Source organism: Aythya marila, assembly GCF_965140915.1.
Source record: "Aythya marila genome assembly, chromosome: 4".
Classification (NCBI taxonomy): Eukaryota; Metazoa; Chordata; class Aves; order Anseriformes; family Anatidae; genus Aythya; species Aythya marila.
The window spans coordinates 6602166-6620421 of record NC_139045.1 but is presented as its reverse complement, the minus strand read 5'-3'; the positions used below and the strand labels follow the sequence as shown (position 1 = coordinate 6620421).

The 18256-nt window shown below is 40.7% G+C and overlaps 1 protein-coding gene across 1 annotated transcript; it reads right to left on the bottom strand.

The window, feature by feature from the left end:
• Positions 1–373: 373 nt before the first annotated feature.
• On the bottom strand, positions 374–15784 carry LOC309877473 (sodium/hydrogen exchanger 9B2-like; the record flags this gene model as incomplete). The annotated part of the gene is given in 12 exon segments (XM_082758804.1): positions 374–1315; positions 2263–2399; positions 2495–2603; positions 4947–5096; positions 6224–6330; positions 6791–6966; positions 7826–7953; positions 9894–10036; positions 12316–12486; positions 13988–14171; positions 15702–15745; positions 15748–15784. Coding segments are annotated over 12 exon segments (1626 nt in total). The 3' UTR covers positions 374–1075.
• Between the last annotated feature and the right edge of the window lie 2472 nt (positions 15785–18256).

Sequence of the window (18256 nt, the reverse complement as noted above, 5' to 3'; positions counted from 1 at the left end):
TTTGGTAAATACTTGTTTTACTTTTTATACAATTACCCAAATGCAAATGTGAGAAGGACCAGATCACAGCATTCTCTCGGCCAAATCAGTAAAAATTTAGGACAGAGTAACAGGAGATACCTGCTGACCCATAAATCCTGGTTTGAGGTCTGCCACAGAACTCTGCTGAGTTCTCCAGAGAGAGCTGAGGAAGAAGGGGGCAACTCCTTGCTACCTTGGCCTTGTCCTGCCAGAAACCCCATCCTAGGGGAGCTCTCCCCTGTCCTACAGCAGCCAGGGCCAGAACACAGCCGCTCTCAGCTTGACGTAGTGTTGCACAAGAGCTGAGGTACACATGAAGCAGCAGCTGTCCCAGTCCCATAGAACCCTCTCCCAGTCCTCCTTGAAACTCTCGTCTTATTTTCAAGCTCAGCCCTTTCTACCAGCACCAGGTACTCCTGTATTACCACAGCCCTGATGGACCCTGGACCCAGCTGCCTCCTCCAGCACACAAGAACTGCTTGGTGCTCCTTGCTGAGACCAAAACTGGCAGGCACAAAGGAACGTGTGCGATGTGTGGGAGAACAGCAATGGGAAACAGCAAGTTTTGAGACCTGGATGAGGAAGGAGAGGGAATCGCCAACCCATGGCAGGATTGGTTCACTGTGCGTCAATCCTCTCTAATTCAATAGTTGCATTCTTTGAGCTCTTGAACTTGTCATCTTATAGCCCGGTTTCAACCATCAAGAAGTTATTCACGTTAGTCTCCATTTTCTTCTGTTTATCCACCTCATGACTCCACTCCATGCCTGAACAATTCCGATCCTCTCCCTGGCCTCACACCCACACGTTTCAAGTAACTGTTGACTGCTAACTTCTGAGTGACTCACGGCCTCACCAGCCTATGTGTTTAGCTGGTTCATCTCTTAAGGCACTATCAACACTTTGACATATTTTATAAAACTCCACCAGAGCTGCTTTTGGAATAGCACATATAACCAATACTTGTTTTGGTTTCCTCCACAAAGATTACAGGCACAATGTGTTTACTCAAAAGCGTCAGTGCTGAAGGACCATATTCCTGTCGATGTCCATCTCACGAAGGTTCACAGGCCTCTGCCTCTTCTCCAGCTTCGGCACCTTCCTCATCTTTCTTGTTGTTTGTCTGCGCCTTCTGCAGAAGTCTGGGCCCTGCCAAGCCAATGGCCAGGGCTCCAACTGGAGCAGTGATCAAGATAGCCAAGAAAGCTACCGTCAGCACGTCCATTCCATACTTTTCCAGTTGCTCATCCTGATGACTCCTTGCTGTATCCAGGGCGAGGGAACCTATTGCAGCCTGTAGGAAAGGAAGCACTGTTGAAACGGAGCAAGTAACCTTTACCAATGAAACCGGGAAAAAGGTCTAATCCACATCTAACAGGAGGGTCCACATTTAACATAAATTCAAAGTTTTTAACATATTCAAAACCCCTTAGTTTCTAGTACATAGAAAAGTAAGGGCTCTATTGGCCCTAGAAGAACAAATTTCAGTTAGCTACACTGTGAATTTCCTAAGCTAATGAATTTATCTGGGTGGGTCCCTCCTGTGGAGGAGCTTAGCTGACATGTTATGCCATTTCTGGAGATGGCACGACCAGCAGATTGCATGTTGGAGCTCTTAAAATTCCTCACCTCGAGAATGTGTCCTGACAGCAGGCTAACTAGTAGCAGCAGCTTCTGAATATTTAGTTTGCAAATCTTGCAATAATCCTTGCCTCTTCTGATTATTAACTTCTGCTTGCAAATAATCATGCTATTGAGGCAAAGCTCTAGTGACTGATCACTGAGCAGGAATGCAAACAGCCTGAGGCTTCTCTAGCAATAAGCCCGTCAGACCACCCCTTACTAAAGTGACCACAAACTGAAAACACTATCTGAGCCTTTGGTGTGACTGTCTCAGCAGACAGAATGTGGTTTAAGAGGGAAATGAGAGTCCTCAAAACCTGTACATAAAGGCACAATGATCTGCGATAGCAGAGAAGGTTTTTCCCTGTTGAAGTATTTGTATGTGCAATTCACTATGATTAGTACAACTTCGAATGTAAGCAAAACACCCTCACGTGGAAGGTCCCCTACGCCCTTTTCAAGCAGACTTAGTGGAGAGTTTGTATTCTAAACCGCCCTACTACGCTCTGCTGCTAAGAGACCTGATCCTCTCCCTGATTACTGCTGTGCTGGTTAGGAAGAGCCGTGCTAAGGACAACAGATGTAGCCTGGAATGAAAGTGATGATGCACTGTTTTACCTGGACAGTGGCTTTGGGAATCCATGCCAACGAGACAAATACCTTCTCCTTGAAATTAAACCCAGCAAAACACACCATCAGGAATGTTGCTATGATTCGCACAACTAGGGCAATGCTTAACGTAGCAACACAGAGCCCTGTAACAAAGACACATACTTCTCACTATTTCTGTGCAAAGGTACCTTTTTTGGAAGCTAGTAATGAAAGTTGGATAAGTAGCGAATGATCTTACCAACAGTTTCAGGTCTAAGAGATGTTACAGATACTTCTGCGCCAATTAAACCAAAAAGAAAAGGTTGAAAGATATTCCATGCAACTGCGACAATTTTTTCTACTTCCCTCTGCAATGAAAACAAGAAATAATCTTGAAATTCACAAAAAAAAAATATATATAAAAATCAAGCACACACATTTAATTAATCAAAGGACAAAGTGAAAACTTATCATGAAGATTGTCCAGACTTGCTCCTCAGACAGTTTATGGTAAACTGCTACTCTGCCCTAATACTAAATGATTCAAAATCAGTTGTGTACCATTTGAAGGTCAGAGCGTGTCTTGCTTTGTCAGAAAATAAATGTTTGCTATCTCGAGAAGAGAAATAAAAGTGACTGATGTTTGAACAGTAACAAAGCAGTTTGCAGACTAGAAGAATAAAGCACAGTTGATTTCAGCATTTAGGAAGATGCAGTTTCAGCTGTTTTGCCATGAAGTTTCCTTAGCCTTTGGTAACTGCATGCTTACACTTGTCCTTCTGTTTGTACCTGAGCAGAGTCAGACCCTCAAAAATGTCAGTAATGACCTCAGTCTGCTCATACTACACTCAGGCAGAAGCCTATCTCCATGTGAGCAGGAGCAAAACTAGACGGAGTAAGCCTGATATCCCATACCAGTAAGAAGTGTTGAAATTCACAGTTTGATGTACTATATAACTGCAAAGCCATTTTTTCTGCTTGTGCTTGAACATCTGACACTTTTCCTAAAACAAGTTGCTGCCAAGGTAAACAGGACCCTTCCATTTATACAAAGAGATACATGCAGCATATCTAACAGACTTCTTTTTTAATTAACTGGGTTCTGCAATAGCAAATGAACATACAGGCCGGAGTCTGTGAAAATGCAAGCGCTGTGCTCTGTTACTGAATCAATCCAAGACCCAGATGTGTCCTGTCCCTCATGTTCTCTCTGGGACTGATCCTGCAACGTGCTCTTCAGTCAGTGGAAAGGTAGTTAACTGCAATGCAAAAACTTTTGCAACATTAGAGAAAATAAGGTAGAAATACATGGGCCTGTAAACATTTTTCTTTATTTGCCGCACTTCTCCCCGTTATCTCACCCTTTGTTTTTTTTTTGGAAGAGAAGCAATCCTCTTTACAGATATTAGCATTGTTTCAGATTGTTTACAGCCCACTATTGCTGAAGCAGATAAATGTTCCTTGTTCTCTGTGGACATTATTTGTTAGTAACTTCCATTGGGGACAGCATGAGGCAGTGGCCTCTGAGAGGCTCAGAAGGCAAATCTTGGTAAAATACTGAGTGTACAGTAAACAGACATCTCTGGCTGTTTTGACAAAAAGAGCTATTCGCATTTGAAGTCATCACCTTTACAACCAACAAGTCTCACCTACAGATCAAAAGAATTTAAGCTAAGCATTTATAAACTGCATACCCTCTTTTAAGGACCTTCCTTCTGAAATGGCTTAAAAGCTTTCAGTGAGCTTTATGAGTTGTACTGCTCTTAAGTACTTAAATCTCAAGATTCCCTTCTTTTAAAATTGGACAACAATGTAGTATTTTAAATAGAAACCATGGTTTCTTGTTTGCTATTTTAACAAACCTTGAGATCTTCCTGGGGTTAGTGTCTAGTTGGGAATAATTATCTATCTGATTCCCTTTCCTTTATTCTCTTCTCACCTTCTTTATTGCATGTCTCAAGGCTATAGCTATGGAGAGAAAGATGACCTCAAAACATGAAGTGTTGGTGGCATCAAGCAAAAGAGATGTGCCAAGATACAGAAATGCAGTGGAGCAGCAACAGTAAGAGGAAGCAGGCTTCATAGCTAAGAGAAAGTGGCTCAGAAACAGCCTTCTGTATGGTTTCCGTATGGCTTCTGTATGGCTGTGTATCACCATTTAGTGTGGGCATCCTGCTTTCTACATTTGTTCAGAATACACTGCCAAGGATTTGGGAAAGATGAAAAAATGGTTGGATAATGCTTTCCATTTCATCTCCCAAAATCACAAGGAACAAAGGCTCAGGGTATTCAGGCCATGCGCACAACTGTATTTAGATACCTGTTAGTAAATCTTACCTTAAAATGACCACTTAAGGTTACAGAGACCATCACACAACTCTGGGACAAAGCTCTGGACTCCTACTCAAGTGCCATGACAATTAAATCTCTGTGGGGCTTAAAAGGCATTGACTTTTACGCTGATGTGTAAGGAAAGCTTGTGAGCATTTCACTGTCACTATTCATTACCTTATCCACATCCACGGTAAATTTCTGTCGCACTAAATGTAAAAGACTTCCAGAATAAATGCAGATTTTTTTTTTTTAAATCTGTATTCCCCCTAAAGTTTCATAAATGCACCACTGACACTTCTGACAGAAATTCAAACTTCTGTGAAACCATGCATTCAAACGAGTTTCTGTATGGTATGCTTCTTTATGTAAACACTCACCTTTTCATCAGACCATCCCACACCAGCAACAAAAGCTAAGACTAATGTGCAGAGCCCTCCTGATCCAGGGAAGCCAAAGCGGATGCTACCAAAAACAGCAAACATGGACAGCCCAAGTACAAGATACGATCTCTTCCATGACAGAGACGTCTGCAATCAAGGAAAGAAAGAAAGAAAGAAAGAAACAGAGTAAATTTCTTTTTAGAAATTGAGAAAAAAGTCTATGCTTATTAATTTGAAAGCAATAAAGGGCGCCGTTGTGAAGGAATTGAAGCTTTCAAATGAGACTTGAACTCCTCAGATGTGTTGAAAGTTTTTTTTCGACACTTCTTCCTAGCAAACTAAAATTTCAGAAATTCAACATTTCTTTTCCTCTGCCCATCCGGAAGCTTATTGCCAACATACTTTTTGTATCACCAGGAACATGATTCTAACCACCGTGCTTCAACTCTATGATAACTGGATTTTCTGCCTGTACAGTCAAGCAGCTGGAACAGTTTATCCAAGGAGGGGTGAAATCCACGCCACTAAATGTTTTTAAGGACAAGTCAAACGTCTGCCAGTCAGGCTAGTTTTATTTGTTCCAGTTTCATAGCAGATATTTATCTCTCTTCTGTCATTTCTATTTATTTGATTAGCTTCCGTGCCACACTTCTCATGTTATTTATTAAGAAAATTTGGTCCCACCAAGGGCAATAGGTGCTTTGGAAATTGACTTCAGTAATCCAGAGTGTATCTATTTACTTCTACAATTTTCTGTTCATTTAATTATACTTGAAAGTAAATCCATCTATCACTTTATATAAGCATAATTTTTAATCAGAAGTAACACATTCTAATTGATGTTAATATGCCTGATCACTTGAAGCCTGAGTCTGTCTATGTTATCTTAGGCCTAATGGAAACATTTTAGAGAAGTAAATGAGTTGCACATCAATTTAATTGATGATTACTGTCTGAAATAGGTTTTCCCTTTACATGTGAACATTACCACCACCTTCAATGAGCAGGATGGTGAGCTGGGCTCCAAGCTCTGCATCAGGAAGGCCTGTGAGATCACACATTGGTATTGTTGCAGTAAGCAAATAATCATCTTTATAACACATCCTTGCTCCACAGGCTTTGAAATGTTAGAAGCTGTTAGAGCTGTACACTGCTTTCCCAATAAACAGCTTCATATGAAACTTGAAAATGGATAACATAAGAATAGCATCCCTTAGCGAAGAATCTCTTATATAACAGGCTTTTAAAACTATTTATATATATATATTTTTTACCTGATCCTGGCTTGGGAAATAGCGAACAAACATTCCCAGAATTCCCCCAGCTGCTATGCCAACAGCAACCTCCAGCACTCCCCGGAGCACATTGTATAGAGTGGAACCTGTTTGACAAAAGAAAAGTGTGTTCAGTAACCCTTAAACAGACCCTTCACACAGACACCACACTGACCTGTGAGGGTGATTCCAGGACAGTTTCAGCTTTAAATTAGTTGAGGGAAGGGGTCAGGAGAGAACCCATGGGCCTGAAAGAACCAGACAGTGCAACTTTGGGAGCACCTATATTGGATACACGGGGGCTAGACTCGGCAGCTGAGGGAGTAGACGGGGAAAAAAAAAAAAAAAAAAGTATTTTGGAAGTTGACCCACAACTCAGAGTGGATGGAGTCACATGAAGTCACTTTTTTGACCACAGGTAATTTCTCTATCAATATTCAAGTCCATTCATGAACTTGACAAGGAGATGTCATTAAGATACAAACCAGGCAGTCATAACAGAGCATGCATGCCTCAAAATATCACAGTTTGTCCTGGATGTCACCACCTCCAGATTAAGCAGCATACCAGAAGAGAAAGCCATCCCAAGGCAAGTGTTGAAGCCTGTAATAGCCAGAATGTCATCAATGCTGCCAGCTGCCATTAGCAAAGTTGGGACACCTTTCTCCACTCCGTATCCCCCAGCCTGTAAAATCAGCATTGAGGGAACCACAACAGCAGGAGAGACTGCACCTAGAACGAAACTGAAAACACATGGTGTCAGCCTCTCTTAGAAAGAAAGCACTTCAGAACATTCTGATCTCTCTCCTGAAGTTCACATCGACCTTTACATAAGATATTGTCCTTTTCCTGCTCATTACAAGCAGGGATATTTTCATGCAGATTCGCAGTCAGCTTTTACTTCCGGACTGAGTAACTCAGTGTTCCAAATAAAGGGTTCCACAGACTAAGATTTGTCTTTACACAGTTGTACTCCCTGATACACGCCTTGGTTGTCCACTTTAGGAACTTGGTCTAGACACGCTTACAATTTGAGTGCCCAGTTCCTTCTCAAAATTCAGCATGTGGCAGAGGAGTGCATCCATCTTGCTCTATCTAGTATGTGGTCTGGTCAGAGTCCACCAGTTTAGACAGAACCTAGATTGAAAATGTTACCTCTTCAAGGATATTACTCCGAAATTTAATGATGCCATATCCTTATCCTCAACTTGTGACAGAAGGCTGTCCTGTGTGCATCTCTCAAAGGGGAAATTCCGCATTTGAGCACAAAACTGCTGTATCATTTTCTGTCCCTAAAAGCCCTTTGTGTTGTGGTTAAAAACCCAGGGATTGCACCATCCTTCTTCCTTCTGTAATGCCCAGATCACAAACAGAGAAGAAAAATGATGCAAGTACTCCTCCACAGCTTGGAAATGTGACCTTTAAATTAGCCACAGACCCAGACATGAATGGTAAGCAAACAACCACATGGGCTAAGCACAGCTTCCTAACTGGCATTAAATTGAGGCGTCTGCTTGGCAGAGAACTAACTGCATTTGGATCATCTAGCCGTAGCATGAAAATAGGCACCTTTGTCATACAGGAGAAAAGAGAGTACATTACCCTAATATAAATCCCCATTGCCATGGTAAATGCATGAATAAATAGGCGAGAACAGCAGCTGTGCATGTTTCTGAGAGGCATGGTCCGAAAGAGAGCCGTAAACAGACTGCTTTGAGTTTCTTAAGAGCCTACAATATAGAAGCAAATGCAAACATTAGCATCAGTACCCCTAGCTTCATAAAGAGGAATAACGTTTGTGGTCCAATCAGTTTATTGAAAGAATTCCCTTTAAGCCAAAGTGTGGGATATTCTTTTTTTACATGGCCCATGCCAGAGACAGGCTCAAGCACAACTGAATTTGGGTATCAAGTTACAAGTGTGGCAGTGAAACCCACCAAATACACGTTTCCTAAGGTCCCTGCACATTGGAGGAAGGGGAAGCTGAGGATTCTTTGGCTTCTTGTGCAGTGCAAACAACACAGGAGAGGCTTGAGCAACGTATCATTTGAAAAGCGTACCCTTAACCCATCTGACTCCGTCCACTGAAGATTTTGCTTTCATCCCATAGGTTGCACGAGCACCCCAAAAAATCATCCCCAAATCTGAACAAATGATGAACAGTTAAAACTACCTGAAATCAGAGAAAGGAGCCAAGCATTTCTTTCAGCTGACTCTCACTCGATACCCAGAGTAGAGTAAGTTCCTTTTGGCTCTGCAACTTCTATCCAAAAACTTCTCTAAAACTGAGTCTCTGATTCTAAAAGCAGCCCTTAGCAGTTAGTCACAACCATGACTCTGCTAGGACGAGTCCCTAAATTTTGACATGGAAAAAATCACAATGAGTTGCAGTTTTTACTGGCGCGGTTTATCCCAGCATAATTAGGGCTGAGAATCACCAGAGCAACTGACATCTTTGTCTTCACGGCTTCAATTACACAAGGAACAATTGTAAGCACATCAAAGCCTTGCTACATATGGAGTCCAAATGACAGTTTCGATTGCCACATGGGAGACAAATGAGTCAAAGATGAAATTCCTTTGGCCAAAAACGTTGTCAGGGAATAGAAAGAAAAGCAATCTCGTGTAACTGGGCACTCAAGCTGTGTGTAACAATGCACAGGACACGCTAATACAAGATACACAAGCTTCGATATCTTCATAAAATGAACAACCGTAATATAAGAAAACCGTATTTCAAGAATGACAAAACCCTTTTTCCTAAATAGCTGAAAAATCAAACTCCATAGTTTTCATTGTGGGTAAGAAAATCAGATTTGTTGACCTGCACTAGGTATAATTAAACTAAGTTTGCTATAAACTTCAAACAGCCACTTAAATAGATAAGGGCCAATATGGCACAGCTTTATTTCAGCTGATTTTGATCCAGCAAAACCTTTTATTAATTAATTCAGGGAATATAAATTTATTAAGGAAAATAACTTATTATAAATTATAAAACTTTATTACAAGTTATCTATTATAAAATTATAAATAATTTATTAGGGAAAATGAATTCCTCAAGCATGTGGGGGAAAACTATTTTGTTCACAGAAGCATTTATGGCCTTTACAGTGCTGTGAAGCACTGTTTCATCTGGAATTATCTTTAAATTTAACATACTGGCATAAAACTTTGAATGATTTAAAAAAAAAGAGAAAGGAAAAAATGAAAAAGACAAAAGTTTTTGTTTGTTTGTTTGATTTGTGTCAGCACAAACAATATTTTTCTTCCAGGATAAGGACTCCCTTCATTACTTGTTTTAGTTTGTCAGTGTAAAATGACGGGTAGTTTGTCAGGCAGTGTGAACGCCTCCTGACAGACTATGATGCGTTGTGTGTCCTCAGGACATCCTGCTCACAAAATTAAGGACATTTCTTTAAGGCAAGGGGGGTAAATAGTCATAAAATCAGTTTCCTTCAGGTGTTTTTTGGATTGCTCACCAACTCTACAAATCCAGTCACCAATATTGATTAACAAGACTATACAAGTCATAACTATGCTTTCTGTAATGCTCTAATTCACAAATCCTTTAAGACGGAACAGGTCAATAATTTTAAATAATTAATTATGCATTTTTTTAGAGGGCTCTTCTATGCTTTATACCCCAGGCGAATGGCTGGTGCCATACCTTTGGATCCAGGCCAAGTCCTGCTCGAGTCAGGATAATTGAAAGAGAAATATTCCTCAGTGCTGTAGACCAGCCTAGGTTGATCTGGACAATGTCACTAACGAATGGGATATTTCGGATGAGAAAACCAGCAAGTAGCATCCCTTAAATGAAAGCAAACAAACTGCTGTCAAATGATTTGTTTGACTGCAATGAAAACTTACCTCAAATTGTTAAAATAAACACTGTGCGATATATAAGAGACAAAGAAACAGCTCCGGTTCTGTATTAGCCTTGTTTCAGAGATGGGTACTTCGAAACAGAGATGCTTAAAGCAATGAAAGATGTCTAGAACACAGTAAATAAATTTAGCTGTAGCTAATTTTTTTTTTTTTAACTCTAGCAAGAGTCAACAGAATTCAAATTTGTTCACTAAGTGCAGGTCATACGTACCATAAGCAAAACCAGCTCTGGATCCTTAAATATATTTTGCTTGTCAGCTTGTTTTAAAATGAAAAGAGTAAGATCATGTAATAATATTGTATATTTATCTCAGATGTTAGAAACTGTTAAAAAAAATCCTTTTAGGTATAAGAAATGCAGCGATCACAGGAATCATAATGCTGAATTCCTTGGAAAATTAGCTGAAACAGCTCATCATGGACTAACTCCGATTTTAAAATGCTCTGGCAATACAACTTTTATGCAAAGGGGAAAAAAGGGGAGAATATCAGGAACTTGCTCTTATCCTTTATTTAAGCTACCTGTAAGATCCAACCTTTTGCAAATATTAGCAAAACTTTTTAAGCAGAGACTTCCTGCAAAGCTATCAGAACTGGAGCTCTGGAAAGATACAGGTAAGTATGGAAAAGGGTAACTTTATCTATAGGTCTGTAAAGGTTGATTGTATCTTTGAGTCATTGGGACCTGCATTTTCATGGTGTAATTTCATATTAATCATGTTAACAAACAGGAAATCAAAAAAAAAAAAAAAAAAGAAAAAAAAAAGCAGAAAGTAAATAAATACTGTGCTCAGGTTGGTCACAGCTTGATGTGAGCCTGTAAGCCTTGGCTGTGGAATTGGTTTGTCCTGGAACACACTAAACTTTTGGACACTGTTCTTCCCACTCCCTCTCAGGAAAAAAAAAAAAAAAAAAAAAAAAAAAAAAAAAAAAAAAAAGTGGCATTATTAGCCTGCTGTATCTTGTGACAATTATATCAGGCTAGCATAATGATCACATGCTCTTTGCAAATTTTTTTTGTGTGTGTACCGGATCTACACGAGTTTGGAAGTCTGTTTCACAAAGAAAAAACCTCACCACCTTAAAAGATACCTTCGTTGTTCTGCTTCACCTTGCCAGCTACACCTCTCTGCAATGTATACCTGAAGTATACCACGTGACTGTTTCTGTACCAATTTCATTCCTTTTTTCCCCTTATGCAGAAGCTCGCTATAAGGTGCGGAGTGCTAAGCCAGCCACAGTGCACTTAATACAGATTAAATGCAAGGATTCCTATGCATCCTATGCAAGAGCATAAAATTTGTATTTTTAGTGGGAAAAATTAAAAAAAAAAGACTCCATAAAGACATGGTCTATTCCTTCTTTTGTCTCAGATTGCTCTGATTTTCCTCAAAGACCATGGATGTGAACAACGAACTCTAACACAAGCAGCTCGCCAGACATGTGCCATCATGCTCAAGTTGCTGTTGTTCATTAGTGCCGGTCAGACAAGCAGCTTCATGCTCAGCTCAGCTTTTAGATACAGATGGAACTGAAAAAAGCAGAATCCAGATGGTCAGAAACTTTTTTTTTTTTTTTTTTTAAGGTGGATGTTTACTTAGGGCAGACTCCCTGCTTGTAAAAGTCTGTTTATGCTCCTGCAGGCATGCCACATGCAAAACCTCCCTCCCTCTCATTTGCATTTGCTCTCACTCGTGAAGCTAAGCAGTACACGAATATGCACGCTGCCTGATCGGTGCTACATACAAAGCTATCCAGCCCTTCTCCTCTAAGAGGTGCTACCGTGTGAGACACCACCAGCTATGCAGGTTACAAATCACAAACACGCTACAGGCAGATATTTTTAGCCCACTCTGCCACCAAGACTTCCCTGTATCAAGAGCTCTGCTTGTTTATAGACTAAGCACAATAAGGGGGCAGCCTTTTCCAGTTTCATTGGCAACACAGTACTTCACAATATCACACCTGATCTAACCAAGAGGATAAAGAGGAGGTTCGGTAACATCCAGGCCATTTCACCTGAGCCAGTCTGCGACGTTCTGCACCTTCTCCAAGGGGAGCAGACACAAATTGCTTGGAAAAGCCACAGATCTGGGGACTCTGCAGTTTGCATATTCCTTATCCAAACGTATCTAACACGCAGATGTCACTTGTTTAAACAACACTGCTATGCAGGAAGAAAAGAAGGAAGGGTGTCTTACCCAGAAGAGCAGGGAGAGGTGGCAGCGTTCGTATTTTAATGAGTCCAAAAATTTTACCACCAATGACAGCAAAAAAATAAAGAAACATAATTCCAAACAGGTTTCCTCCTGGGAGACATTCGGTGCCAGTGATGGACCAAACCACAGCCCAAACCAGGGCCACGAGTGCAACTAGAACAAGAACAGAAATATTCATATTTAATCATTTCTAATGCTAAAGTTCACTATGAGGTCACATTTGTTTTTCCACTAGGCAAAAAGGTGCAATGAAATCCCAGAATTAAAGCTTCTTACCTTAAAAATGAGTTTAATCATAACAATGCATTTAATCTTTAATGCTCCCTAAGCCGATGTTCTGATTTTGCAGACACAAAGATACTTCAGAAAATGGTAATAAGAAAATCATTAGGGTCCAAAAATCATTGAGAAAAATCTTAGGCGACTGTGGAAAGCACTTAATAGGTCCCAAGCAAAGCCAAGACTTTCACAAAACTTATCTTGCATTTCAACTATTTTCCTTCAACTGCTTAACAGCTGCAGTAGGAGCCTGCTGCTGTACAGCCTGGCAAGTCTTTGAGCTAATGACTGCAGCTCTAGGCTCACTTCTAAAGGAACTTCATGAAGTACCTCTTTTTTTTTTTTTTTTTGGCTAGATATGTTCATACAGTGCATTGCTATCCCTAGGGGAAAAATATCTGAAGAAGGTCATGTCTCTGGTCAGCCTAAGGTAGTACAGATACTGCTCTGGTACAGCAATCCAACAGGAATACAGGAATAATACAGAGAGAAAAAAAAAAAAAAAAAAGAGAGATATGTGAACATGTTACAGAACATGTGAAGATGTTACACTCTTTCCAGGTTTCCAAGTCTGTTCCTACAGCTATGCAGCAAGAACAAAGATGCATAGGTGTAAAAGCAGAAGAGGGAAGGAGAAAAAAAAAAAAGTTTGTTGTATAAATCCCCTTTCTCATAATCATAAGGAAATATATTGCATTTTCGGGGTGGACTTTTCTTATTTGTATTTGAGAGTGATGGGAGACCAGTAGTTTTCCAAACATAATATCAAAGAATCCCAACTGAGAGAGGGCAGAGACTGTAAAAACAGTCAAAACCACAGAAAATATCTTTTGCTTGGAAAAGCCTGAAATAACTGGTTAGCCAGGCATTCTCTTATGTGAGATTAGAGTGCAGGGCAAATCTTAAACAAAATGAATTTATTTGTCTTGGAGTTAGGATTCTCAGCTTTTAAAATATAGGGTATTCCACACAGAGGAAGCTATCACCACAGCCTCATTTTTGTTGCCTTAATTCAATAAAAAGCCATCTAGCACGTGGAAAATGCACGGTGTTTATAATCATCTTGATGTTCTCACACAAGAAGAGACTTAAGATGAGAATTAGGAGGTCTTTCTTCTGATAAAAACAATTTACAATGCAAAGACATATCTGCCACATTAAACACAGAATACAGGATAGAGGACCAAAAATAATACGAATATTTGTTTTACCTCTGCTAAAATGTTTAACGTATGATGTGCAAAAACATAGCTATTTCCCGTCATTATCTCTAAGGAAAATAGTTAGAAATCATCACATCCAGAGAAACAAGTACTTTGTTTGCCATTTCTCAGTTTACTCAGTTTAACTAAATGTTTTGTGCTTTTTTACTTACCGTTCGTCACTGTTAGGGCCAGTAAACCCTGGGGTGGGCAAGCAAACGTTTGCCTCCATGTTCTTGTAGATGTTGAAGATCCTGGTATTGGTTCTGGAGGTTGCTGAGCAGAGTGATTCAAGAGAGCAGTTTCTTCTGTTTGTATATTCCCGTCAGCACTTTTGGTGTCTCCTGTTGGTCTCTCCTGAAATGAAAGCAGTTAAGATCCTCTCAGAAGCAGCACTGTCTGTATTTGTAGTGGTGCACCAGACATCTGCAATCAGCTGTGATGTGCAAGGTCCAGGTCAGAGCGTTGTAGCACATTAGGCATTTTCTGATTATTTTTATACCCCACAAAGATCTGCAAATGAGAAGCTGCAGGACATTTACCTTTTATCTGTGACTAACAGAACTCCTGTTGCTGAACGCATAGTACCTGTTCAGCTGAAGAATACTTGAAGAAAAACAATATTAACAACCAGGGTTCAGATTGTCTTGGGTATGAGCTAAATATTTATCAGTTATTTTCTAGAGTTTGATAAGGTTCTGCTTCCACACTGGATTCCACAAAGAAGTTAACAATTAGCATCATCCCAGTGAGACAGTACCTTTATCATAACTCCTAAATAATTTCTGCTACAAAGCTTTGAACCAAAATAACCAAACCCACTCGTTATTACATAAAGATGAAAGAAACAGCGCAGGTGGTTGGTGCAAGCATCACTCACATGATCCATTGGTGGAAGGCTCAAGCTGCTAAGCCAAGGTAGAAGAGAAGTATTACCCAGGTTTCCTGAAGCACGGTTTGTTGAAGGTGCTCTTTTATACTAATTCAGCTGCTTATCCATATTCATAGCCAAAGCACTTTTTGACCATTTTTGGGTATATGCCTCACTTCGTTTTGGTGTCCTTATTTTTGACAAGTTAATCATCTACCTTCCCGTAGAGTTATTCCACTTCATGTCAGCTCATTGTCATAGCACAGACATGGAATTCTTGCCTATACTGCGGTTTGGCTTTCATCCAGTAACAGTTCCACGTTTCCCATTATTTGTCTGTCTCATATATATATATATATATATATATATAGCCCTTACTCAGAGTCACAGTTGGAACACCAAACCTTGTGAGCTTTTGAGCGTGAAGCTACTTGGTTTTCTACCCTGTGATCCTGCTATCACCAACCACACGTGCATATAAAGCTATGCCATACAGTACTTATCTTTACAGCCAATACCGTGTGTTTAACTGAAAGTGCCTTTTCTATTAAGAATTTTATTCTTCCATTTGCTGCAAGTCTTTTTTTTTTTTAAAAAAAAAAAAAAAAGATATAGAAGTCAACACCAGAACTGTGCATAATGGAAGGTTAAAACTGTGATTTTAAAATTTTTATTAGTTGAAAAAAGGGAAGAGATGCATGAATAACTTCAGCAATCAGACTGATCTGCACAATTTGAAAGCAGAGAAGCAATCCCAAGTCCATTTAATTCTCTTCCACAGCTGACTGTGAATCTTAGTGATTTATTTTCTAGTACAGGCTGAAATTGTAGCCAGTGATTTCCAGCAATCCAACGTAACACACTTTTTAAAACTGAACTTCTGTTAATGATAAGAAATTCCCACAGAGATTTCTCTCTGCATTCTGTTCAGCAGTTTAACAGATGCAGCAAGAAAAGGGAAAGGAAAAGGAGGGTTCTTCTAACTAAAGCTGTACTTTGAGATGCTAATTAATTACCTCACTTTTCTCATGCATGGGAATCATGCCGTTTCTCTCACATATGAATCCTCATTCTCATTTAACGTATCTTCTTTCACCATTGTGGCAGACCTAATGAAAGCAACAAAGATAGAAAATTTACAGAAGTAATATTATTTTCCATACACAAAACTTTTCAATGATATTATATTCTTCCTTATAAAACAGGTGAAAAAAAAAAAACAAACCTCACAGCCCAATTTGAAGATTAGAAACATATACAACTTGCATTCTACAAGGCTGAGAAAATATGGCTCTTTTTTACAGCTTATATCCAATGAGAGATACTTCTCAGAGAGAGGGATAGTAAGCTCCAAGCTGACTGTGGGTAATTATCATTGTATTTACTTAGACTAAATGGTCCATCGCTGGTTCTGTTGATGGTAACAAGAGATATGTCAGTGTCCTAAATGAAATTGTGTACCAATGTTTACTGTAATTTCACAAGTCTGAGTTAATAAGTGTTGCATGCACATGTCTGAAGACAAGGCTTACTAGAGTTCTTTGTCACAGCAGCTCCACCGACTACCTATCAATGCTAACAGCTTTTTCTTGAAGCCCTGTACCTTACTCTGGCCGTATAAAACACAACTCAAGTTGTGCCAGAATGTTTGAGCCAACAAATTCCTTCCTTGATGAATTGCTGGAAGCAAATCAGGGACCTAATTCTCACAATTATCAAGCCTTGGGTTTATAACATGGTTGATATCTGGGAAAGATCTCTTGAGCAAAGACAGGGCTGTTTTAACACCTGGGTGGTTTTATTTGAGCTGTTCTGATATGAAACTGGATTGAGACGTAGCTAAGGCATAGAGAAAGAATACAAAACCATAGTTTCAGTGTATTCCAATGTAATGGCTGTGCTCTCTTTTCTTTTTGAATTGAAGATATTTACTTTCAGTACCTTCCTACATTTTCAATTACTGTTTGTGGATCCAAATAGCAGTGGCACTTTTTTTTTTTTTTTTTCCTAAGTGTCATAAGTGATACTTCTGCTTTTCCTCAGAGGAAAGATTCAAGATTTTGCCTAGGCACTAGGGCCAGGAATCCACAAATGCCAGTCTAGTCACTGGACTAGAAAGCATCAGCAAGCTACCAGCTCTTCCCTCCTTCCCTTCACTAACCATTTCCTCAGGTTTTTGTACTTTGCAATTCTGAAAGGAGCACATGTGTGCGTGCATAGTAAGGGATGGAAAACATTTGCTCTCAGAAGTCCCCTGTGGCCTGTGGTGAGGACCAGCGTGAAGCAGGATGTCCCCCTGCAGCCCATGGATCCCACCCCACATGGAACAGATCTCCACCCTGTAGCCCATGGAGGAGAGCACGGTGGAACAGGTGGACATGATTGAAGGAGGCTGCGGCCTGTGGAAGACCCCTGCTGGAGCAGATTCTGGGCCGGAGCTGCAGCCCGTGGAGAGGAGCCCAAGCAGAAGCAGGGGGTCTGGCAGGAGCTGCTGCCTGTGAGGGACTCGTGCTGGGGCAGTTTTCTCCTGAGGGATGGACCCCGTGGTACGGACCCATATCTGGAGCAGTTCTGGAAGAGCTGCTGCCTGTGGGAAGCCCACGCTGGATCAGTTCATCAAGGACTGCATCCCATGGGTGGGACCCCACAGCACAGGGGACGAGAGTGACCGAGGAGCGGCAGAGAAGAAGTGCTGTAGACTGACCATAACCCCTGCTCACAGTGGCATGAAGGAGAGGAAAGATTCACTGAGCAAGAGGATGGGGTTCTCTGCTGCCAGGCAGGGATTGTTTCAAGGTTGGAATAGAGGAGTGTGATAGTGTGTGCTCTGCCTTTGGGCTTTGGGGGACAGGTCTTCATCCTGTCGGGTTCTTACTGCTGCTACCTTTGAGTGATAGGAAGTGGGATGAATGAGATCAAAGCGACTAGTTAGTTCATAAGCAAAACACAGGCCCATTTTAAAAACAACCTTCCTCTCCCCCCCCCCCCAAAAAAAAAAAGCCCCCAAATACACAAGAAAAAACACATACACACACAGGAAAAAGCAAACAAAACGTCACCCTCCGTGCAAACAAAATCAGAGGGATTGAGAAACCATGTGGCAGAACTCACAGCCCCCCGTTAAGGCTTGTATTGTGGAAACCAGCCAGTACCAGGCTTATTTCAATATATCTCTGTAAAATATACGTCCCTTATTGTTGAAAAAGAAAGGCTTTTTATAGCATTTTTTATTAGATCCTCTGATTTTACTTGTTTTTCACAGGAGGGAGAAGAAAAGCGAGGGAGAGCAGGGCTCAAAAGATGACGGACGGGCAGCATGTGCATGCCGATATTTTTAGCCCTATTGCCCTGGTGACAGTCAACATTCTGCTTTGGGCGCACACAGCCCAGAAAGGAACGCAAACAAAATGCCACCAGCACTGCCAGAGCAACTAAGGCTGAGATTTAAACAAAAAGCGACAGCCGTCACCCAGAAAAAAGGCGTAAGGAAACCCTGATGCAACCTCCTTCCCCACCTCCCCCAGCAGCTCCCGCCCTGCACAGCTGGGGAGCAGTCCCTGGGTTGCTCCTC